Source organism: Dinoponera quadriceps, unplaced genomic scaffold (assembly GCF_001313825.1).
Source record: "Dinoponera quadriceps isolate SergipeBrazil2010 unplaced genomic scaffold, ASM131382v1 scaffold1308, whole genome shotgun sequence".
Classification (NCBI taxonomy): Eukaryota; Metazoa; Arthropoda; class Insecta; order Hymenoptera; family Formicidae; genus Dinoponera; species Dinoponera quadriceps.
In genome coordinates this window covers 3,125,531-3,151,554 of record NW_014555613.1, presented here as the reverse complement: position 1 = coordinate 3,151,554, position 26,024 = coordinate 3,125,531, and the positions used below count along the sequence as shown (strand labels likewise).

At 39.4% G+C, this 26,024-nt stretch overlaps 2 protein-coding genes across 3 annotated transcripts in view; one reads left to right on the top strand and one right to left on the bottom strand.

Moving 5' to 3' along the window:
* Nucleotides 1-7,904: 7,904 nt before the first annotated feature.
* Nucleotides 7,905-9,847, bottom strand: LOC106744839. Of its 2 annotated transcripts, XR_001374488.1 has the most exons (3): nucleotides 9,776-9,847; nucleotides 8,489-9,008; nucleotides 7,905-7,950 (listed from the first exon to the last, which is right to left on the bottom strand). XR_001374488.1 is itself a non-coding variant. In XM_014619886.1 (2 exons), exons 1-2 carry the CDS (start codon nucleotides 9,791-9,793, stop codon nucleotides 8,676-8,678), a joined length of 351 nt encoding a protein of 116 aa, XP_014475372.1. In that variant the 5' UTR covers nucleotides 9,794-9,847; the 3' UTR covers nucleotides 8,163-8,675. The 2 variants fall into 2 exon arrangements, 1 of the variants encoding a protein (XP_014475372.1); XM_014619886.1 differs by lacking the exon at nucleotides 7,905-7,950 and having other exon boundaries at nucleotides 8,163-9,008.
* A 1,931-nt stretch (nucleotides 9,848-11,778) lies between these two features.
* Nucleotides 11,779-26,024, top strand: part of LOC106744872 (angiotensin-converting enzyme-like) — a 59,674-nt gene continuing 45,428 nt past the window's right edge. Inside the window, exons 1-10 of the mRNA XM_014619986.1 lie at nucleotides 11,779-12,799; nucleotides 15,689-15,925; nucleotides 18,724-18,882; nucleotides 19,021-19,117; nucleotides 20,315-20,458; nucleotides 20,769-20,960; nucleotides 21,173-21,270; nucleotides 21,369-21,538; nucleotides 21,694-21,818; nucleotides 24,368-24,710. Of these exons, the coding sequence (XP_014475472.1) occupies nucleotides 12,737-12,799; nucleotides 15,689-15,925; nucleotides 18,724-18,882; nucleotides 19,021-19,117; nucleotides 20,315-20,458; nucleotides 20,769-20,960; nucleotides 21,173-21,270; nucleotides 21,369-21,538; nucleotides 21,694-21,818; nucleotides 24,368-24,710 (1,628 nt within the window). The 5' untranslated portion in view covers nucleotides 11,779-12,736. The remainder of the gene's footprint in view (nucleotides 12,800-15,688; nucleotides 15,926-18,723; nucleotides 18,883-19,020; nucleotides 19,118-20,314; nucleotides 20,459-20,768; nucleotides 20,961-21,172; nucleotides 21,271-21,368; nucleotides 21,539-21,693; nucleotides 21,819-24,367; nucleotides 24,711-26,024) is intronic.

Here is a 26,024-nt window from a genome sequence, read left to right as displayed (position 1 = left end):
CGACCGATGTTTCGTGCGCACGGAAAATTAAAAACCGAAACCGCCGAACTTGACGAAATCAGTTCGAAGTTGATTTAACGCGAAGTATCAGCTGAATCCAGTGTCAACCTATGGTGACAATAATTTCTCCTTTGTTGCCTTTTGTTTTTCAGATAATATTTTATAGATAGTAATATGTAACGTACACAGGAAGCTGATCTCTCATATATATGATAAAAATGTACACTGTTCAAGTAACCATTAAAAAATATTGCAAATATTTACGTCACTTAGTAGATACGATCTGAAATAGATGGAATAATATCCAGTATCTATGTTACCTAACAGATAATCTGGAGTATGTGAATAAGTACGTTATCAATATTTATTTATATTTGGTTCTATATTTGGTTTTTAATCTGTAAAAATATACAACGAAACTATTGATTCGGTATGGTCGGTATTATCTCATCAGATTATTTAATCAGATTTGCAAATGATTTATTTGAAAATACACATTTTGAGACGTACGTATCGCGTACGATAATTTGCGTTGTTCTAGTAAAAACGCTTCTAGTTCTAGTAAAAACGCGCGTGATCAAGTGGATATTACTCATCGCCGAAATTAATTATAAATTAAAGTCATGTCTCGCCGCTAAATCAGATAAGGATGAGTGTTTCTGGTTTTTTTTTCGGTTTACTAGTTCCGGTTGGCGGGTGAATGTTCCTATAAATCACATTATAATTCCGGCGTATCAAGGACTTGCCGAGAATGCGTGGCTGGTTCATGGCCGGTCGCGTATTCCGATCTTACCTAACGTTTATGTTTTAAGTGCCGTCCCGATCTCTCACGAGACGTACCCATTGAATCATTTTATCTAATTGAAGCGATCAAGAATTGTATGAACAAGAATGTTTGGTCTACCAGCAATATCTTCGCGCGAAGCATTATGTGATAATTATCGCGCTTCGTGTGTTTTGTTGCGCTACTATGAAATCTTAACTGATAAATGCACGAATAAAATCTCTCAGATTAAGAGGTTGATTCGGATATAATTTGACAGGGTAAATCATAAGCGATTGAAAGTCTCATTAAGTGGTCGTTAAAATCGTAAATGATTGCTCACGGCCTATTGGTGCTTGTAATTTTATGCGAGATATCGTGCTCCTGTAACAAGGACGTTATTATGCCCCGTTCCGATCGAATTTTCGCTTCGTTATTCGCACGGAACTGCGACGAAAAAATATCTCCAGTTCCAGTAATGATTATGCGAAACTTTGTAATAAAAACGATATTGCAAGCACGTGTCGCTCATGAATACATTAATATCTTGACATTAAAAGGATTAAATCACTTCAGTTCCGGTTTAATGAATTGAAATCAATCTATAATATATATTTATGGAGGATAAAAGAAAGGAAGTATTATATATTCAGATACGTAATATGGATGCGTATATATATTAGGATTACATTAAGATTGTAATGATTATTAGGCCAGTCAAAAGCTTTAGTTTGTTTCTCAATTAAATTTACACAGTAAACAATTTTTTGCTAAATTTAACACATTCCACCTGTCCCACAAGTAAAACTATAAAATCTTTATGTTAAACGTATACTCACATCTAAATGGCGTTATTCCAACATAAATGAATGTTGAATATCAATTTAACAAAAAGTCCTTAAATAACACAATTACATTACGTTACGTTAACACACGGCTAAGTTGAGAATTCAGCATAAAACTTTTAACAGGGTCCGAATTTAACGCAGGAACGAAACGTTTTTTACTATATAACTTTATTGTATTCAATAGAGACGAATTCGGCAATACTGAACGAGAACGAATCGTGCGCCGGGGACTCGCTTGATCGTAATTGCTGCGAAGACAAGAAATTTGAAGCGAAATGGTCTGTATCCTCGATTACGGCAGGTAACATGACACGACAGAGTTAACAATGGCTCGATCAAAGGTTCAAGATTTCCCATCAGTCTTGCACGTGCTTGCACAATCTTTCGAAATATTCGATTGTTATGGAGAATTGCTACGACCGACCCAAGTCGAACGGTACCTGCAACAAGAAGCACGTAAACGAGAAACGGTGTCGCAACGACACCGGTATCCGCGGTCTACAGGTAGATCGGCAAAACTCCGATCAAATTAGCTTATTCCTAGCGTGCTGGCAGGCAGACAAGTTCGCACTTATTCTTCTGAGCGTAAAACACGCGTTCGCACGGACGGGCGCGACCGGACAACAATTTTCGATCAATCGTGACGAGTGCCTTCGTGAAAACACGATCGGTAACTGTCAACGGTACAGCAGCCATGATAAGCGTTGCGAAAGGGGTGGAAAAGAGTACTTCTGCGAAATGTGACGAAACGAGTCTCTCTATGCCACGAATAAACGACAACACTTGACGACCGTGTCAGCAATCTATTTTTTAGTTCGTTCCATCACGCGTATAAAAACCTATTGAGAAACTGGTAAGCCTCCCAGAAAAGCAGCCATGGCAACGTTACGCTCGAACGGGAAAGATAATTGAGACGGTTTTAATTAAAAAGTTTTTAACATTCCGACGCTTGATATAACTCATACCACTCTGAACGATTGACATTTATACGCGTGCGTATAATGCGCGACTTACTAAGTACACTAAATCAGGTGTATTGACTTTCAAACGGAGAAATCACAGCTCAGAATATTGTCGTTGTTCCGATGAACTCTAGCGACTTAAAAAGCAAGTTCTATTAATCATCGCGCGCGCGACGTTGATTTCTCATGTTTAATCCTTTGCGACGATTAATTTAATCACTGTTAATTTAATCCTTTGCGACGATTAATTTAATCACATAAGAATTTGTATTTCCACTATGTAGCAATATTTTTTCCACAAATACAATAACGCAATACGTTGTGAGAAAGTAAGATCATGAGTGTATGACTTGTGTGTTACTTGCATGCAAATTAAAATTGATATTTCGTTCGTATTTACGCCGCATTCGTATAGCGGAATGATTCGATTGAGTAAGTCAACACATGCCAATTGCGATCCGCTGAAATTGCTTAACAACAAATTCCTTCGGATAGCCATTGATTCGGTCCAGCTATTGATTCGATTGCAACATCGATACTTTGCGAGCTGTGAATATATCATACCAGTATTAAGTATAGATATTAATTATTTGTGCAAGCGGACCGTTTGCAACACATTGAAGAAAAAGATTAAATAAGAATTCAGATATACAAATGTACATTCTGCAGGAATTTAACTTACCCGAAGAGAAAAGGGGAAGAGATGCGACTGAACCTGTGAAAGGTAAGGCAGGATTCTCATCCGGTTTCAACGAGTCGTTACCTTTAGTATGAAGGCGGGAGTATCTTCTATCTTTGTACTTTAGTGATCTACACTCGTTAAAATCACCTTGTTATTTTAAACTAATTCTGTAACATCTTGCAAAGTTCTCTTTTCTTAAGGCGATCTTTCACGATATGGCAAATCTAGGCGAACGTTGGCAATTATATTGGTCACGTAAGTCATTTTATGTTATTTATGCTATATCACGTATGTTATGTTATCATGTATATTATATTCATCCAACATATGTGATCAATATAATTGCCAACATTCGCCTATACTTGCCACGTTGTGTGAAGTTTGACTTTATCCGAATCTACTGCAAAAGAAACAAAATATATGTTTAATTTACATAACGACACATTTTTATAATTCTTAGCTATCAGTATCGTTTGTTGGTTTTACCGTGGTATGGTAGCACAGAGAATGTTGTTACTCTTGCTCTTGCGTCTCTTCAGCGTGGGCGCTGATGGCGATACTTTCAAACCCATCCTGGTCGGTAACGTAATCATTCAGATCTGCTGATGTTGTTCCAACGAGTCTATTCTGTAATTGTTAACGACAATATCGTTATCTGTACGATGTTGTACACTGTCTTACAAAACATAGTTTTTCTGTCATATATTAAACTTGCGCAACGACAACGTAACGATAAAGACATTATCGTTAAAAGTTACAGAATAAATAAAAAAAGGGGATTCTTTACAAAAGTATTTTTAATGCCGCATTTTTATGGGAAATTGTTCTTGAAAATATTCAATTGAACCAACAAAATTAAAATAGGATGGCTTTGATATTAATAAAAGTAACAGTTGAAGTATGTGGAAAATTATAATNATATATATATATATATGCTCTATATCATTTTCTGTTATTATTTATACATATCAATCAGGTATATCCAAAGATGACCTAATTGTTAACTAAAAACAATTTTTTACCGCGTCATTCACCTCTAGGAACTGGTTCCCTGTTCTCCTGTAGCCGCATCCTGCACTATATAATTAGTATAACACGACATTTGCAATGACTCACGAAATCACGACAGTTTACCCTATCCGGGTTCGTAGTAACAAATTTACTTTGTAGTAATCATCACCCGTATTTCACCGTTTCCGGTATTTCATATTGATGACGCTCCCAAGAATCATTACTGTATTCCCTGAGGCGTAAATTTTTAACAGATATATTTGTCGAACATGCAACACGAAGAACGTTATCTTCATTTTAATCTAACAGAGGTGTTTTCACAGAATTTACGATATGTATTATGGAAACGTATAATTTTTAATTTTATTTCCTTTACGTGTAAAGAAAATTTCACAAGAAGAACTCTACTATAACTTCGACGCAAGGATGCTTGTGTGTTATTCCGTCGTTAATAATAAAATCCTCTTGCTTTTAAGATTAGATATAGCGTTTAATTAACGATGCAACGAGAGCCGAAGAATTAAATTTGTTACGGAATCACGAGTGACATTAAAAAATGTCTCGATTGCACGCGTCACTCATTTCCATTGATTAACGTAATTAAAAGCGTACAATTAATTGCCAATCTCAGCACAGATATAGTAAAATGTTAAGAATAATACAATCCACGTACATAATAATAATGCACCTTGTACTGGCGCATTTATCAAGCATCTTTTGTGTCTTACAGAGATAAAATTAATTGCCGCGTGGAAGAATTTTGCGATCTCACGACGACGGTTTGCATACAAAAGAATTGGCCGCGTTTTGAAAGAAAGAAAGGGACAATTCGGTCAATGTCGCGTGGACAATTTGTGCCTAGTGATATTTTATATATTTTAACGATATAATTGTATTATAATTACTTCTTATCCGCGGATGTTGGATATTACATTAATTATCACGTTACTAATTAATCACTCCGTTCAACTCAAAATAATATCCATGATGTGAATCCCCGGATAACTCGCGCTTTAAATTGACATTGAAGCTAATTTTCTCCGCCATAATTACCAGCAATTTGGCCAACAGACACGCTATACGTATATGAATTCTAAGTCTTGTCTCTCTCTTGACCTTTATGAGGTCGCTGCATAATTACAAGAAATTTTACTTGCTAGTCCGAAGTACCTCTTCTGCTGATCCAAAGAAATCCGTTATTAATTATTTCCCTTGTGCAAAAATTGTTTATATATTTTCGTATTTACGAAAGAAGAAACGTCATATCGAGATTAAAATTAATTATTATAAAAAAGCGCGCGGCAAGATGAAATTACTACAGAGATTATCTACGATGCGTATTTCACTTCAAGATTTGTGCCAGAGACAGTGTTGTGCGATCCGTGTGATCAGAATTGCGTCTGCCGATGTACGTGCACGCGATTGTTTTCCAACTTTAATGAATTAATCCATTCAATTTCACACAATTGCGGCAGGTTAAAATTAACGCCTGCAATTGAGGAAATTCACGGAGGATCCGCGCTAAGAGTCAGCGGAGAGGATTACAATGAGGAGTATTACGAACTTATCCGTGCGAATTTTAATGACTCTATAACGTTGCGTAATGTCGCGATGTGTCGTCGTTAAATGGAGTTTTTGCCTTTCTTCGCGATCTCTCGTTTGTGCCGCATCGAGTCACACGACACACATATCGCGGTACGCGTGTACAAAGTAAAAAAAAAAAAAAAGAGGAAAAAGAAGGTTGGTTCTTACTCAATCGTCGTGATTCACAGTTGTATGCAGGGTCGTGAGTACCGGGCGACAAGTAGCAATCTTGTTAATGACTACGTAATATTGCGAGGAAACCGTCTTAAGCGCGCGGACGCGCTACACATGAAAAGCCCCAAACGTGGGTGGGAAGGCGACTACGCATCATGTCAAATCGGGCAACACGTCGGATATGGGCCTCAAGATGAAAAGAAGCTATCGTGTAAGATAACTTTGATGACGTTGGCTGAGAAATTTTAACTTCTTGTCTGGTTGGTTATTTTTTTCAAAATTGTGATTGTGAATTATTGTTTTCAAATTCGACTCAATAGCCAAATTTGGACAACGGATTTGTGTTTAGCAAACAAAATCCATTCGGGAATACCTATTCCCATTCCGGATACAAAAACCTTGCAAAAGTTGATCAGTGCAATTCGTCTGTCTTATCTTACTTATTCTAATATTATTTATTGGAATAATACAATAAGTATCAGTATATACAAGTAGTCAGTGACGGAAGGATCGTAACTCTTCTCTATGAAATGAGTCAAAACTGGTGAAAATTGCCCGACTGTTTCGGTGAATTTGATCTAATCCAAAGCGGGAAGAAATATGCTGCAAGCTTCGCGCCGCCGACTACATATTCTTCCTCGCGAAGAATTTGCGCCAGTGAATTCAATCACGCGACGACATTATTCCCGGCAATAAATTTCCATTGATTAAAGCATACGTCATCGTGTTTGGCGTCACGTACAGCGACGTTAATTAACGGGTGATCGTCTCATATTACGCATCGTCTTCGTGTCCGCTTGTTTTGTGAAATCGAGCGCCAATAGACTCGACCAAGAAACTCGTAACCTGCCAGAAGCAGCGCGCACGGAACGATATCACGCTCACCTACATTTGCATTCTAAACGGGACGAGATAAAAAATGGCGCGTACAGGAATACTCGTCTCGAGCTCTTACTTCCTAGTCTACGGGAGCTTTGTCGATGGGCGTTTAGCACAGGTATAACGCAACGTGCGTTTACCATACGCAATTACCCGCGCCCGATGCGTTTCGCCGATTTATTTAACGTAAAGCGATTTACGCAATAACATGCGGTCCGCATTGCATATCCGCTTTATTTGTTCCTCGGTCGATCCGCGAAACCGCCTTGAAGACTGACCGGCAATCAGGTCAGCTTTTTACCGCTCGTGATTGAGTTCGTGAAATCAATTTTAACGCATCGCAGAAATTGTAATTGTGTTTTGTCACCACGCTTGCTTTAGTTGTGGCGTGTTTATTTTTTTTTTCATTTTTTTATCTCTCAAAAGCAAACATCTGACGGGATACGATCGCGATCTTCCGGATTCTGCACATCGATCGAGGCGTTTCATAGGCTGGCTGATTAACCTTGTTGTCGCTCTTTCCTCTGCGTAACTCTTAACCGAGTTTGCGCAATACCGGTTACGCATCCTGCCGCTTTCCCACGTTTCCTCGCTGCTATCTTGAGGAAAATAATTAACGACGTATGTTACGATCGGCATTGTTATCGTGGCTCGTGCATAAAAAATTTATAGTTCAGAGATGCATACGTCTCACTCGCTATTAATTCCAAGGTTTTGAAAAGGGAAACGCTTAAAGAAAATGTGTATCGCAAGAAAATGTCTAAGTGGTTGAACGCTTGTGGTGTACATATCCCGCTACGGTTAAGTTTAATATTCATTAGCAAAAGAGTCACACACACATGGTAGCATGAAATTAAATATTTTAATAATATTTCGTGATTCGATATATTGGGTTACAAAGTTCGTTCTATTTTTTAATCAAAATGTACATATAACATCTATTTATTTACAATTAACTTATAAATATATATTTATAAATACGATCAATCAATTAAAAATATGCCACTTTGTTCAATAATCGGCCATTTCTTCGATATCTGCATGATCCTGAAAATGAAACAAACTTTTTTTGCATTAACTTAATAATGGATTTTCATTATAATTTTATTCAGAAATTAAGAAATATTTTACAGTTATTACAACCCAAACTCTCGACAAATGAAAAAAAAAGAGAAAAGTTAATAATAAGGAGTTAATAATAAAAATATACTAAAAGTATTTTGCGAAGATATAAATTCCAGAAGGTGAAATTTATATAATATTACAAAGTATCCCGAATACAATAACATTTTTCATTTAATTCTTTTTAGTCGGTTTTCTCTGACTGTATGTACTATCGATTTAATATTCAATATTGCACTACTACATCTGCCAATCATCATAACTTGGAAACAAATAACTGATATTTCTAAACAGCTCGTTAAAAATAGCTCTGATATATGGCAACCGACGGCGGTGAGTGACGTCAATGAAATAGAAAAGGTTTTATTTAAAGGATCAAGGATTGAACAGTTACTTGTCTCGGGAAAAGGAAATAGGAGAACCCGCCGTAAGCATACGTATGAATAACAATGATCGAGAATACCGGCATTCAATGCATTTCCTGCAATTTTGCGCCGACTCCGTCGAGTTCCGTGCCACTTAAATTAGCATTAGAGTACGAAGAATTGTGCAAGTATCGTCATCTATTCTCCTCCTTTTTTGTCCACTCAACATGTATTCTTTTGAAGTGATCGAGTCGATTAAGATTCATCCGAAAGCGACAAAAAGAGTCACAAGGAACGCACGGTTGCACGTTGTAATCGTATGGTGGCCATATTCGTGTGTACTTGAACCCAGAATTGCGGTCGGTACGTGAGACCGGTGCACGTATTATCTGCCAATGAGATTAGCATTGTCAAAGTGCCGTCACGCGGGGAACAAGTACACGTTCTTAAGCGAGACACCTGTACGGTTGCACGGGTATAACGCGAATACGCGTGGCATTGAGGGTTTAATTCCGTATGTCCTGGGCGTATACGTTGACTTAATTTTATGAGACGGACAAAGGATACGAAGGAAACCTTTTTGTATCCTTCCACATACATCCGACCGTCGTGACGTACCTATAAACAAAAACAAAATTGCATCACTCATAAAGATATTAGCAAACTTGGGAGGATCACCAAGGCCTGGTATTAGTAGCTGTTACTCGAGATTTGTTTCAGATAAGATGCTTAGATCTAAATTCAGAGTTAGATGTGAGTTTTTTTAGTTTAATAGTGTTTACAGGTGTCAGTCAATGTCAAATATATCGTGCGATTCAACTGAAAATCTCAAATCTAACTTTTAATTAAAATCTAATTTAAGACTATTTTATTCTGACAATTTCTCTGTAACCAACTATTGATACAGACCTAAGAACTGATGAAGTCTCAGAGTTTTATTTTAATATTTGCGCAATCCGTATGAAAAACAAGCTCTCTATGATCTCGTGTAATTTTTATGAAATAAATTACTTCGCTACATTTGTCTGGAGCGAGGTTAACAAAGAAACGCAGGATTGAATAAGAAAGAGGCACGACGAGATTTACCGACAAGACCGACGATAAATAATTCGCACTGATGAAAATCATTTTACTCCGGTACGCAAGTTCCATGCGAAATGTGCGAACGTCAAACGAACAACCTCCCGGCGCACCGCGCAAAAGACTCGAAAACGCCTAAGAGCCGGCGAATTATGCGAGTCGCGTTTTCCTATATTATACAATATCCACGATGAGCATGTAAGAGCTTGCGCGCGTTATGTAAACGTATATATCACGCTGTATATGTGCGCAAATGCGAACGGCACTCCATACGGCACGGAATATGCAGATATAAGTATGCGTACACGTAAGAACATCGCCATAACGATTCAAGGCCCCGCGAAGTGGTCTAGGCCATTCGCGGTTACGTGCGTTCCAGATCATCGTGAGACTATCCTCTTCTCTCCTCTCCGACTGGGCGCGGTTGTTTATGCTTTTTATCGCGCAAACCGCGCCGTCGTGCTAATCACAATCGTTACGAAGAACCCACGTGGCTACCGTACTGTCAGCCGCTGTCACAGAGAGCGCCGATCATGAAAGCAAGGTGGAACATCTAGTTCAAGATCAGGTGCCGCGCGAGAAAACCGCGTGAACCGATTCGTATCTGCGTCGATTCCGTGACCGCACGCTCCGTGGTCGCGTACACGTGCAGCAGCGTAATTCTGTCGGCGCTCATCTGATTTGCATATTTTTTGTAGCCTCTTTATCCGACGTATTGACGTGCGACGTATCCATGCATTTTGAATAATGTTGATTTTAACATTCAGATCGAGTTGCATGCGGTAGCTTCACACGTAGTCAGGCTGCATCGATTGTGTGAACTGTCTTGGTGAACACTCTCGCCATTTCCTTCTAGAGATGTTTACAACTCCACGTGTAACGTATGTGAACAGAAGAAGAATCAAAGTTGGAGTTGAACTAACATCGCGATCAGCTTTAACACGTTCATCGCCAAGCTGGAAATTGGAATTTCGTATTTTTTTAAATTTTTTTATTTAGTTTTTATTGTACTCAAAATAAATTAATATATTATTTATATGCTTTTATTATTATGTACATAGAATTTATGTACTCTAAATATCTATTACGCGATAACGCGTGATCGGCCGTTTGGTGAGAACTCGCATCACGCGATATCGCGTGATCGGCAATGAACGTGTTAAAGGATCGAAGAAGTTTCCTCCTTATGTCGACGAAAAATATTAAGTCATATGACATTTTTTTCCATTTGTTTGACGGTAAGTTATTGTAAATATATGAGCTATCAGTCCGGATAAAGTCGTTTGTATCGGAATATTTGAGAGATTTAACAGAGTAGTTCTACGGTTGACAAAGAGAAGACAAGTCCGCTCGAATCAGGAAACAACTCGTGCGGTCGTATTAAGGCAAGATTAAGTGTAATTACGCGGACTCGTAAGCGATGAGTCACTTTATAATGCATAAAATTGCGCGCCAGTCGGTTTTAAGTCAATGCTTCGCGGAACCTCATCGATGTTTCATTTGTACACGCCCATCCGACTCATCTGTGAGTCGCATTTACAGAGGATATTATACACATGTTACATCTGCATAAAATCCTGGATGTTCCTTCTTACGAAAGAGCTGAACTCTTCGACAGAATTCTGATAGGGCATTCGGTAATAGTAATGGTAATGGTTACCAAAACATATATTAAACTCCGGACCGATATAGGAACACAGTTTAGATAATTATTTTGGTTTAGATAATTACTATTAACACGGAAGGTTCCTTGACCCAAATGAAGGATCACCGTACGCGTGTCTATGTCCTTGTAAATTGGCGGATTGCAAACTGCGATAGCATAGTTCTCATTGCGTTCCTTATTCAGGATGTAACACTCGCGATAATTACTATCATCCTCGTTCTTCACCATTCGATCATTCTCCGTCTTACATAGCATATTTTATTAATTATCCTCAGTTATCCGCTGATTACTTTTTTGAAGTGGCTATTTTAACTCCAAATAGCACAGTTGAGTTTAGCCGATGGATTCCACAATTAGTGCCGTGCTGCCGATATGGAAAACCTCAATTCGGTTATTGGTAATAATAAACAAGCTAGAAATGGCAATTTTCCAACTCATAAATTGATAAACCTATAGATGTGATAAATTAAATAACGAGGATAAAATATTTTTAGAACCTTACAAATCAGAAGATTGATTTGTGAAAAATCACGTGAAAACACATCGCATCTCTAAATAAAACTATATCAACGATCTCTTCTCCGACTAACGATTCGAATAAACTTCATACGTGCAAGTGTTCGAGAATGAATCATGATAAAATTTCCATTTGTTTTTCATTATAGATTCATCCATCAAGTTGACGTATCGTTAAATCTTATCGCTGCGAATAGATCCATCATTCTTATTTCGAATAGTTTACACTTTACCGCTCTGGTACTTTTCTATCGGTAGCTCCGAAGACAAATCTGAAATGCTTATAGACGAGCAGACGTATACTCTTATAGACAATGGGCCTCATTGAAGGGGGTCGACGAGTAACTCTTGTCAACGTGAGAGCTTCAGGTTGTCGCAATCGGTAGTCGGTTGGCCCTCGACCTCTCTCAATCTCCCTCTCTAGTTATCTGGCACTCCTACATTTTTACTCTTCCTTTCGTCGTTCTTTTCAATCGAACCGACGCATTGCTGTCGAATTGACTGTTCACGAGGAATCACATTTCCTGCCACCTTCTATTCCCACATACAACATCGGAAAAGATCCCAGATAACAAAACTCTATCGTCACCATCTATCTTTAGCATCTCTCTCATTTCCGCTCTTCACCCTCGTCTTATCCTGAATTTTGTTTTTGTCCAAAAATGACCTTTCCTCTTCTTGTTCCTTTCGCATATTAGACGCTGAAGGCTCTTCGTCTTCCTTCCTCGTCCTCGGCTACCTCTCTACTTCCTCCCACGAACAATCCGTATGGTAGCAGCGACACCGACGAACCAACGACACGGACGAAGTGTACACGAATCCCCCACTATTCTTTACGGATGACCTCCCTGGTCGCGTTCGAACAGCTTCGCAGGGATAAATGTACACTTGACGTCGGCCACGAGGCTTTTAGTGTCGGCAGAACGAAACTGCCGCTCGTGTTAGTCGTGCTCGATCGGTGGAACGGAATTTCGTACGAGGGCGACAACGACGTCGGTGACGAGTCGTTGCGTGTGCCTGCGATCGATAGACGAGCGTGTATGATCGTCGACGGGGGTTGAGATCAATACGATTTTCGACGCACATGGAGCACGCGTTCGGTAGAACCGGCAGAGTGTCGGATGTGGACCGCGCAGGTCGAAGTTTTGTAAGTCTTCGTCGATGTTTTATTGTGGCCGTTTTCCGCAGTGCTATAGATTTTAACGCTAGAAAATATCGTGCCCGAAGGGTTTGTGATCCTTCATCCGGACGAATGAAGGATCACGAAGGAGATCATTCATGTGAAGAAAAACAACGTGATCTTCATATGCCGGGATACCGTCTTATCTTAAGTTAAAAGTCGTCCAAAGTCGCGAAATGTGCAGAACATCGGGATAGAACGAAGAGAACCCGCGTAAACAGAAAAAGAGAGAGACGAAAAGCCGCTGTACTCGACAAAATGACGAACGAACTGTCAGTGGTAAACGCTGTAGATGAATTTATTACAGGAGGTACACATGTGGTTAAACGAAAGAGGGAATAGTGAGAGAACGAACCAGTTCGGCAAAGTGCTAAAACGTTTATGTCAATGAATCTTTCATACGGTGATGTGCAGGATTTATCGGGATGTTTAATGTGTCAGTCGGATAAATCGCGAAGGTTCTTAAGATTTATTTTCGGGCCGCATACATTTGCACGTGTCGCACTGAATTGTATTTAGTGAACCATTGCAATTTTCATTCTTCAACACTAACATAGTTTCAATTTATATTCAAGCGAGAATGGCAAAATATAAATTTGTGGATATCCATCACCAGCAATTTTGATGAAATTAGGATCTTCGGCAATCGTGATATAAACTACGGATAACTCTATCCTGGTCATGCTCCGTACACAAGCTGGCTCGTTGAGTTTTGGGAACAATTTTTTTATTGCTATAAATTAGATAAACTGTTCATTTGCAAGTGCTATAGATTAAATGATAACGGAGGGTGTGAAACGGATGTTGTTTAAGTGGATTTATGAGTCATTTACATCCGCAGTAGATCAAAAGATCTATTTCCATTAGATCTTTTGATATGAGATGCTTAGATTCTATTGTAAACGAGTATAATAACACTTCATTTTTCCTTCCATGAGTATGCACTTACATCACATTTATATCTTCTATAAATTTTAATGTAAATATCGATACCAATTATAATAATTTTAATTCAACTTTTTCAAGATTTATAATAAAACATTTTTCATTATTTCATGATGAGATAATTTATATAATAAATAAAATATCTCATCATGGATTGTTAAAAAAATTTAATTAGGACAACAATTCACACACTGAATATTTTATCATAAAGCAATTAATGTTCGTTGAAATATTATATTATTGATTTACAGATAACATCTTGTAAACATTTATTTTAGAAAAGCACTAAAATATACACTCTTATTTTGACCAAAATGACGTAAAATTCGAAGTTTCTAAACGACGATCGGTAAATTAAATGACTATATGTATTTTTCTATGAGCGCAATTGTATGAAACCAAGGTCATCGCATCTCGATCAATCGCAGATGACCTACTACTGTGCACATAAGAAGGTACCTTTCATGCTAAAAGGAAATACGTAACGCTAAGACGCAACACGTGACCGTGAGACCAACAAATGAATTGCGCGTAAATGCTCGGTTCATAATGTCATGGCGTGATTTAAAGAAACAATGAGATTTCCATATTAACTCGTAAGAGAACCTCCCCATAATAATCGCGTGGTAATTCATAGCGCGGCAGTTAAGACATGCACGAAAGAGCGCTCGTCATATTTCATAAATTGTATCCATCAACTCACATAACTATAATATTATATCATAAGATCTCTCTGTGATTTCATCACTATATGCATCGCTACATAAAAAGAACACCTAAATATCTCCTTTTTTTTTAATAATATAAGAAACATGTTTAGAGCAAAATTTGAATAATTTTGAAAGATAAATATCGTAGAAGAAAAATTTTTTTATGGTTATTTTTTTCGGTTGTTTTTAACGTTCTCACATTTAGGCTCCCAAGTTATTTGACACTTCCGACAACTTCTGATAAACTTTCCTCTTCATTTCTTGATATCAGTACATCAATGAGTCGGGACGAGGGGTATATAAACTTTTGAAACTTTTTTTATGCATGTAGAAAGGAAGCAACCCCCACGTAAAGAAAGATTATTGTAACAGTTATTTAAGATAACATCACCAAGTTATACGATTCAAACATATAGGACGTGGGGGGAAGCGATAATACCGGGCGTGTCCCGCGGCAAAATGATTAAATAATTTTGCGTAAAACATGGAAAGCGACGGAAATAAACGAAGCGTATTATTAGACGTACGTATTTGACCTAGTTATATCCTCATCACGTGTACCTTGTCAGCAGCATAAATCAATCGACATATACATACAGCCGGGTTCACTACCCTCGCAAATTTCTTTCTTATGGTCTTATGATTATCGCCTGACTTTGATATTGAGCGATTGCGAATGTGTCAGTTCGTTATTTGGTCGTCGTGTGTCCACTCATCAACTCTACTAATACGCAAAAGTTAGAAATAATAAGAAATAAAATATGTGGACACTATTACACATATAAATATTTATTTATATAATAATACAGAAATATTTTTTGGCGATATGAAATTTGAACAAATTTTCATTTAAATCGTTGTAATTTTGAGGAAGAAAATATTTAAGAAATTGAACGGTGAACATTAGTGTAATATAAAACTTTTATTAATTAAAAGTTAATTAGACAATGATTAGAATGTTCTCCAATTTTTTAAATATAATAAATACAATCATAACTTTTGTTTATGATGTAATCTTAGTAATCGAGAAGGAAAGAAAAATAACAAAATACTTGTGTTTTAAAATGAGTGGCGCTTGTATTTTGTCTGTTATCAACAGCGTATCGCATATGTGTTGTTATTTGAGATACAGTCTTAATGCTCAAGAAGTACAAAACCAACGAACACATATGATATTTTAAATAAATTTGTGATATTTTAGATATGGGCAGCGTTCATACTATGCCTGTTATCAGCGGTTTCGGGTCAATTGGACTTGCCACCATACAGAGACACCGACATTCCTGACGGCCAAGGACGGCAACTTCCCTCCAATGAATTGGATTTTCGTAATATCCTAGCCAGATTAGAATTTCTCGGTGCGGAAAGATGTAGCGCTAACGTCGCCGCGCAATGGGCATACGAAACCGATGTTAATGAATACACGCAGCTACAAGCGGTAGGACTATGTTAAGAATCTATATTTTATTATTAAGAAAATGTTTCTTTCCTTTACAAACCGGGCAGTATTTTAACGTGACTTTGACCATTTTTGAAAACTAAAACTTTTCATGTATATATTAAAGGATGGACTAGTAAAAAACAAAACACCCTCGCTACGCCATTATAGTGGATTCCCGGTCTGTAAGGGTTAATATCACTGCACAGAAATTTTGTCACATTGGGGCATTATCATGCTAACACGGTCGCAACTCTCGCAACTTTCTCGCTAACTACAGACTGACAAATTTCGAAACTTTTCTGGAATATAACCCGCATGATTGACACTCTATTCACGATACGTAATTTAGGCTACTTCACCAAGATACATTGTCTTCTATATGAACGCGTCAATGTCGTAATAAATCGCTAATATTACCCGGTAAAAGTTTATTTTATTAATATAAGTATAGTATAATAAGAGTATAATAAAAAATACTTAATCATATAAAATCAATTCACGTTCAGTCCGATACAAAATTAAAAATGTGCAAAAATACATATCTTTTTATATATTAAAATGAAAAAAATTTTTTGCATATCTTCGTTCCTACGATTATCAGATATATTTCTAGATCAAATAAAACACCAGTTTGAACGTGAAAATCAAAGAAATTAGAATTACAGCAAATAACATGAAATACGCGCAAGGATAAAATTACAAAGTCTCACCTTAGAAAGGCTGAATTTTCAATTTCAAGAAACGGCTCGGTGACACAACATGGAAAGCGGTCACGTACAATCGTATGGGACTCACGTCCACCCTATGAAATATTTTCGTAGGGGCCTCGACCTCCTCTCGGTATCTTACCGCGCGATTCTCCGTTGCGTCTGCACACATCGACTTATCCATCGGCCGGCGGATGAATCGCGCACACTGACGTTACTTCGTAGACATCGCGACCACGATTTTCCCTGGCACGAGACCGCTCGCATTGTCCGCGAAAGGCCGAACGCCTTCGCGGGAAATCTTCCCAGGCGGTGCCATTGTCATGCGATAGTCATCCTGAACGATTTTGCAATCTCGCGACGCGCGCTTCTCTCTCTTTCTCTCTCTCTCTCTCTCCAGTATCGCCGAGAAACGGGAATTTTGTACTTCTCAATGCGAAACACTCGGCGAGACTCGCGTCGCGTGACGCCAACGATAATCGCGAGGTGCCGTTTTCCTTTTTCCGCGGCGGAGAACGTACGCTGATGTGGCCGACGCCCTGCCCATAGATGCCTATTCATTATCGCGTGAGAGATATCGCATCGGCGATCGTAACGAGCGATTGTCGAGCTTGTAGCCACGAGCCGATTGACTTCTCCATTGCTGCGTAACGATTATCAAATGGATTAACATATTCCCTTTTTCAACGGAATTTCTTCGCGATGCTTCTTACGTCGCACGTGCTGACGCCAATTTTCACTTCCGGTCGGATCTAATGATAGAAAAACTATGTCGTCACGTAACGGTGGTCTGAGTGTTTTTTATCTAACGATACATATCACGTGACGCATGACCACGATTGACATGTGCACAATTTACTCAAGTAGTACATGAAGCTTTAAAAGGGCTGTGATAATGTTGTCGCAACTTAAAACACAACATTTGTCTGGCACAGCTACAACTGCCACAACGTCATTGTGGCGTCTTGATAAAGAGGTAGCAGCAAAAGTGGGACAACATTATTATGTTGTGATGAGGCTACCATAGCGACTTCATACTGATTAATGCGGCTAAAATGGCTGCGGCTAGTTTTGATTCCTCTTATAGCTGTCACATCGACTGTATAACTATTAATATAGCTGATATAACTGTGGCTGCATTTTGACTTTTTATTAGCTATCACAGTGCTTTTGCAGCTATAAGTCCAGCTATAAGTCCAGCAAAATAACATTTGCAGCTAAATAATTGTAATTAAGTATGGCAAGATGTTATACTGGCCACATCTTTGCCGTCACAGCGAATATAGCCAGACTGTGTTATTTGGGTATAGTCATCGTAAATTGTTTTTTTACGTGTGATATTAATTATCATATCATATAATATTATAATATTGTCTCTCTTTTCCTTTCTTTCTTTTTATTTTGAGCAAATCGTATGTTTTTCCTCGCAAACTATAAACATTGAAGGGCTTAAAGCGTACAGTTTCACTTTCTTAACCACTTCCCTTCAAGCGCAGATTACTTTCAGGAAGAGAGTAGATACAACGACTTTATCGCTAACGGTAAAAGCGTTGTGCGCCGATTCGCGCTTTACTGCAACTACGTTCGCTGATCGCTCGCGGACGATGTTAATTTGCTTACGTCACGTAATTAACGCGACAATGGGCAACATGGCGCTTCCCATGCTTAAAAAATCCCGTCGTCTTAATTATACATTAAGTAAACGTGATAAAACAGACAACGCGCAATTTTATTAATCGCATGCAATTTTATTAATCAGAGAACGTTTAAGAAGACATTTATCGGTCTGCTTTCGAAATTGTGAATTTTCCGATTAAATTTTCCTTCCTTTTTTCAAATTTTCTTTTCCTCTTTAGTATATTTTCTCTACAAATGTAATTATATTTATGCATTTCTTATGTACGAAAAGGAAGTTTGTCCCGTATATGTAATAAATAACAATAATAATAATAATTCCACTTCTCGAAAGAACTAACACAATTTGTGAATGTATTTGTAACGTGTTGTTTACAACGAAAGAATCTATTTCCCCCCCCGCCCCCGCCCGAGAATTGTTCCCAGTGCATACGTCATACATCGCCGTTTCAGTTGGAGGCCCAACGGCTCTACGCGGACTTTCAGAACCAAGCCTGGCATTTAATCTCGAGAATCGACCGGAACGCGATCCGAGATCCCACGATCAGACGACGTCTCAGGTATTTGTCGGTCGTGGGTCCCTCGGCGCTAAGTCCCGATCAGTTAGACAGGGTGAGTGTTGCTTTCACGTTGCCCCGCTTCTTTCATAATTCAAGCGTGACCGCGAGACCATCATCGACACTGGCATCGTCATTAAGCCGATAATGCCATAGGAAGTCGATAGTAGATAATGAAAGTACTCCTTCACAGTACAATCGGCTGATCAATGACATGCTCGCTGTTTACAATGGTGCGACGATATGCGCTTACAACGATCCCTTCCGATGCGGACTGCGCTTATATCCAGGTAACGTATCACGTTACGCTCGGTAACGGGCAAATTGACGGGCCTCGCCGCGCCTTCATGGTTCGACGCGGCGAAATTCTGCCGCGCGAGATTTACGTAAGTCCAAAATGCGCATGAAAGTGTGAAGAAGCCGAATACGTCACGCGCGCGTGCATTGGGGATCCCTCCTATCTCGTCGGTTAATTTATCACGACTCCTTTGCCGCCGTGATGCGTCTCTAATTGTCTGTTATTTTTCGCGTTCGACGTAAAATTCCTGCACGCTCATTTAGACACGGGGTAAACACGTTCTCGGGACGCGGTACTACGCGTTGCCGTCACGATGTGTGCGGGTAGAAAGCGAATAATTAATTATTTGAGCGAAGACGCTACGCAGTTGATTGCGGGAATCTAATTGCCCCTTGCGTCTGCCGCGAGGAATGATGATTTGCAGCGGAGTCGTGTTCGCGCTTTGAGAGAACAGAAGGAAGCAGGAATGGGTGGGTTTACGCGCGGCTCGACAGAGAATTTATGGTTTCCATGCCGATACGTAATTTTAACAAGCGACCGTTACACACAGCGGCCGGTCATTTTATTTAGCAATTCAAGCTATGAGAGGCACTGACCTCTGCTTGAATTCGTTTCACGTCCGCATGAGACGAAAACGGACCGCGTCTCATCGACTTTTCCACTGACCTAGAACTTGTTCTCACGATCGTAATAAATCATATATAACGAGTCCAAATTGCTCTGTTATTAAAGTTATATGCACTTCTTAATTTTATTAGGAAGTGAATACATGTGTATGTAAATTTAACAGGTTGAGCGCCGCGTCAGTTTCACGTGACTTTCCATTCACGCCGCGTAGCCTACCGATAGTCTACGATTACTGCATTTATTATATATTTCTGTAAGATATATCTTATAATTAAAAAGAAATTAAAGAGAAATTATTTATTATGGCGACACTTGTTGCAATCTTTGATCTTTATGGTAAAGATGAAAGATTTCTTTACGCAATGTTGAGCAGTTATTCCTTATATATCTATGACGAATGATGAATTACGTAGATTGGAATAAAGAAAAGAGGACAGATCGTTCGCGAGATTACGGTGAACGGCAGTGGGACAATATCCAAGAGACGATGTCGCGACAGATGTCAACGCGCCGGAAAATCAGAAACCTTGGCATCGACCGTGTTCTTTGTGTATTGTTATAGACATATCGCAAATCATGGCGAAAAGCCGAGACTGGGACGAATTGCAATACGTTTGGACCGAGTGGAGAAGACGAAGCGGTGCACCGATTAGAGATCTCTATCAGCAACTCGTTACGTTGAACAATGAAGCGGCAAGATTGAACAGTACGTTCAGTATCATAACTGAAATGAAATTTATAGTATAGTTTAAATAGGATAGTATTAAAGCAAAGTACACAGTGTAATAAGTTATTATTATTTAAATTATATTTTTTAAATATTAAAAAAGCACTTTGACATTAAATAAATGTATTATTATATAAGTAAAAAATGATTAATGCTTGGGTTAAACGAAAACAGGTAAAAATCGTAATTGATCCGATTGTGTCAAGTAACGTTGACACCGATTTTAGCCCGGATAAGGAACAATTAAATATTTTTATATAAAAATACATCATTATTCTTCTTTTTCTAGACTTTACCGACGCCGCCGAATATTGGATGTTCCCTTATGAGTCTCCTAATTTCCAACAGGACATCGACGAAGCTTGGGAAATGATTCGTCCGCTTTACGAAGAACTGCACGCTTATGTTCGCAGGAAATTACGAGATCTATATGGTCCCGAAAAAATAGGCGGTCACGCGCCTCTTCCGTCCCACATCCTCGGTAAAAGCAATTTTATGAAATATTTGTTCGTAAAAAGATCATCGCCGAATGTTATGCCGAATAATTTCAACCCAGTGAAAATATTATTTGAAAGTTGAAACATAAGTCGGACTTATAATATCTTTTTATACTAACTGTATATCGTCGTTTATATAATTTGTATCAAAATAATAATGTTATAATCGCGTTTGCAATATCAAAAATTGCCACAGGCAACGTGTGGGGACAATCTTGGAGCAATCTTTTGGACGTTACTTTACCATACCCTGGAAAAACACATCTCGACGTCACTCAGGAGATGCAAGCTCAAGTAAGGCTCATAATCTTATCACACACTGTGAATAAAAGTCGATACTGTTGATTATTAAATAATCAATATATTTATAAAAATCGTATAATATAACGTAGGGTTACACACCAATCGATATGTTCCGAGTCGCCCAAGATTTCTACCTATCCATGAACTTAAGCGCTATGCCGCCGGAATTCTGGGCCGGTAGTATAATCGTCGATCCTGGCAACCGCCCGCTTATCTGCCAAGCCTCCGCGTGGGACTTCTGCAACCGTTTGGATTATAGGTCTCTACATTAAATAATACACATTTTTAACATATATAGGATAGTGGATTTAATATATTATGAGATAATGTTATGAATTTTTAAATATTGAATCTCTGAAAGATTATATATATCAGAAAGAGCAGAATTTTTCATACGTTATTATTTATGTTCAGGATTAAAATGTGCACGAAAGTGACAATGAAGGATCTGATAACTGTACACCACGAGATGGCACATATCCAATATTTCTTGCGATACAGCGGCCTGCCTCGCGAATTTCGTGACGGCGCGAATCCAGGTATGAGAATGAGATAATCTAATAGAATGATAACATTAGATATTAGATTATTAAAACATTAGGTGCACAATTAGATCACACTCATACGTATCGCTTCAAATTAAGATTTAGCTTCACTATGCAATACTCTGTAAAATTTCATGAAAATTATCGACTTTCCATTCTGCGTTTCGTGTTACTATTACAGATTTTCATAAAAACAAAAATTAACGGAAAAAATATCCAGATAAAAATTACTGACGGAGAAGTAAAAGAAATTGCATAATAAAATCCGAATTTTCGACAAAGTGATCGTTTGACTGAACGCGAAAATAATAACATAACTGTTGCACAGAAAAAAATTCATCTTAAATTAAGAATAAATATTCTCATATATAAGCAAGAATATTATAATCTTCTTAGTAGATTTTTAGTCTTCATTTGATCAAATTTGTATTGATGCAAGTATTATTTGAACTTAATTCAAGACTAAAAATCTAAGAATATTACGTATTCTTGCTAATATATGAGAATATTTATTTTGATTTAAGGCTAATTTTTCGTACGCTTTTCCATCGTTAACACGCACAGCTGGACAATATTGTAACATTGTCGCGAAGGTATTACCGCACTTGTGAAACACGACGCGATCCGTCAATCGGCCGCCGTCAAACGTGACGGCGTTGACGGTCGTTATCACGATGCACGGCTGAGATAACGCAAAGTTGCATCACGCCAGGAAGGAAAAACGTGGAGCAGGACAAAAGGGTAGAAGATGTCCGGCGATGATGGCATCCATGCTGGACGGACGACACGCGTTACGTAACCTAGAGCTGTCCGCTCTTGTTCGACTTCCGGAAGGCACAGCCGACGTGTTCCTTTACGGCTAATAGCGCGAAAGCGAGAGCGAGAGCGATACGGTGTACGCCGCGCACTACTCGCTATTTACGAATAGGCGAGTGGATGTTACTCGCGTACATTGGCGTCGAGCGCGAGCGCGGATGTTAAAATATTTTTATTACGATATAATCACGCTTTCTCCGTCGCAATGGCCGGCAGACCGGCCGGCCCGGTCGTTCACATCGGAACACCGATGATTTCGAATCAACGAGAACAGCTTCGCAACGGCGGCCTTGCTGATCGACCGATCTCCGTCGGTTCCACATGGAATCCGCGAACGATGTCTCGGCCTCGGACGCGTTACGTTCTCATGCAAAATGTTTCAAGATCGCTCGCACGCTATGACGAATTTCCATCGCATGTCAATGATCTCCATCGAAAAAGACCTCATTCGAAAAAATATTATAATGAATGCGACAGTGGTTATATCGTACCGACTGCTACATACTTTTTTACCTGCACAGTCAACGATTTTGTGTTAAATTTAACACGTTTCACGTGTTCCAAACGGTCTACTCAAATGTTTACGTTAATTTAACACAAGGCGAACATGTTGAAAAATAACACAAATATTATGTCGAAAGTTAACACGAAATTAACACGTTACTCGAATATTTTATACTAAAGTATAAAATGTGTTATTTCAACACTTACACATGTTGAATATTGACACAACGCAAAACGTTGAGATAACATAAACACAATGTTAAATTAACACACGGGTATGTTAAAAATCTACCACCAAAAACTTGAATAAGAACGGATTCTAACGCAAGTACAACAAGTTTTTTTTTACCGTGTGATTACTTTTTCGCGTGGACTTGCGAATTAGGAAGATCGGAAATGGCTTGGGGTCGTCTTACATATACCACAAACGTTCGCACGACATTATCTAAGTTTTTATTAATATTCCGTATGCTCGTGGCGCGCGCGATGAATGTTAAATCCGAGTTACGAAATTGCGATTGAATTAATTGCACGTCCGAGCGTTAGGCAATTTGCACGGGGAAACGTGATAAAAAAAGGAAATAATCAGCGTCATCTGCAACGCTCGACTTGTCCGGGCGAGCCGTAATTACATCCTGGTTAACACTAAATCACATCATGTGCAAAAAGCCACCGGCGCTATTCGCGCGAACCGGAGAACCTCGAGAAACCTCGGCAATAACGCGTAGAAGGAACTAAGCGACAGACCATCTGTTTCGTCTGACATCTACTTTCACCGATTGATTATCAAACATCCAAACTCCCGTGAAAAGTCCACAACATGCGAGTCTCTTCGGGAAAACAAATCCGAAGCGCGGAATCGGGCTAAATGAAAATCACTTATTCGGAAGTCGTGGCTGGGAAGTAGATTAAAAATTACGGTTTTATCGCGCTCGTAACCAGAGAAGGTCGTTACGGCTGATTGCAGCCGTGAATTTAACGCTCGGCGATTTAATGTAACGAGCGCACTTTTAGCGTCCATTTGCTAATTATTACGATTTAGATATGAACGACGTTAATTTACATAATAACCCCGCGGGGAGGATAAACAGTCCTCGCTAATCTTCATTTAGTTACTACATCGTTACGATTAAACATTGCTATGCTCGGACCACAAGAGGTAGTAATACTTATTACACACCGTAAGTATTACCGTACTTACCATAACCGGCTGTACTTACCAGGATTCCACGAAGCTGTCGGCGAGGCTGTCGCTTTGAGTGTCGCGACGCCGCGTCACCTGCAAACCTTGGACCTGGCGAACAAATTCATCGACGAACGCTCAGCGGACATCAACTACCTCTTCTCTTTGGCGATGGATAAGCTGGTGATGCTGCCTTTCAGTATCGTGATGGACAGGTGGCGATGGGACGTCTTCCGCGGTTACGTGAACAGGGAGGAGTACAACTGCCATTGGCACAGGTTGATTGAACAATACACTGGCACGAAGCCGCCGGTGCTGAGATCCGAGGACGACTTCGACCCAGGCGCGAAGTATCACATCCCGGCCAATATTCCGTACATTCGGTGAGTACCACCTGATGGCTATCCGAGTCGAGAGATTATAGTTTGAAAGAACTGCCTTTTTCCATCGTTCCGCGGAAAAATCCGGAAAAACCTCCGGACAAATAGAAAAGAAGACGGTTCTTTCGCGTTCCTTGCGGAAAGAGGTGGAAAGAAAGCGGATTTTTTCGAGCCTTTAAAACTATATTATTTAGTTCTGCGTTCGGCCTTTGAAGATCTTCTATTATGCTCTCCTCGATGCCACAAATGGGAAGTTATTTCCGTTTTCTCCATTTGAAGACTCAATGCAGAACTAAGTAGACTTAATGTAGGGCTAAAATTTCGACACCTTCGCATTTTTCACCCGTGCTTTCGATTCCCTTGATCTGCGCGTACCATTCTCGTGGGCGGCGATCGGTCCTCCCGCACAGCCATAGGAATTAGTGGCGGTGAAATGAATGAAATTATTATCGCCCGAAGTGCGGTGAGTCGACGTAATCTACGCCGATCTCGGTAATTGAAGCGGCTGTAATTATAAAATTAAATGCGTAGGAGAAGCGGAATAATAATAATGGCGGGAAAAGCGATATTTCGCCAACATATTATCTGATTGACACACTAGATAGTATGTACACGCGTATACACGCGCGCACGCTCCAATAAGATATGCGATATCTCAATTTAACCGGAGTCTACCTTGGCGATTTAATAATTAAATAGAACCTGTTACATACTCGAAGCGTACGTGACGCTCGTGCGCGATTTCCAATGCGCCCGAAGCGAATAATCCCCATCGCGAACGATCCCGCGCGCTGGATCGGTGATTTCACTTTCGATTCGCGGTCTCGTGCTCCTCCTCTCGTGATTCGCTCATTGGCAGATCAGTCAAAGGAGAAAGAGACGCGAGACCCTTTCTCTCCTATCGTTGCGCGCTGCGACTGGAAGGATACGCGGAGTCGAGCCTGGATTTAATATCTGGGATCCACCAAGCCCCGAATGATAGATCGCGAGGAACAGGACGTTGTCGGCTCGCTGATATCATCGAATCGGAAGTGTTGCGTATGCGCTCTTTCCTTCGTTAGTCATGCTAGATAAAAGAAAGTTCCATTTTCATCGCATCGCACGGGGTTAATTACGCATAGAGAGATTCCCGACGGCGGTTGTTAATTATCGGACCGGCGAGTTTCCGCGTACGCCGGCCGAAATCGCGCGAATGACTTTCGCCCGATTCTCCTGCATTTTCCGGGTTCTCCGCCGGAACAACGAGTACCTCAGATAACATTAAGACGTTCCGAAACGTCGTAAAGGCTGTCTTTTAGACAATAAGACGTCCGAAGA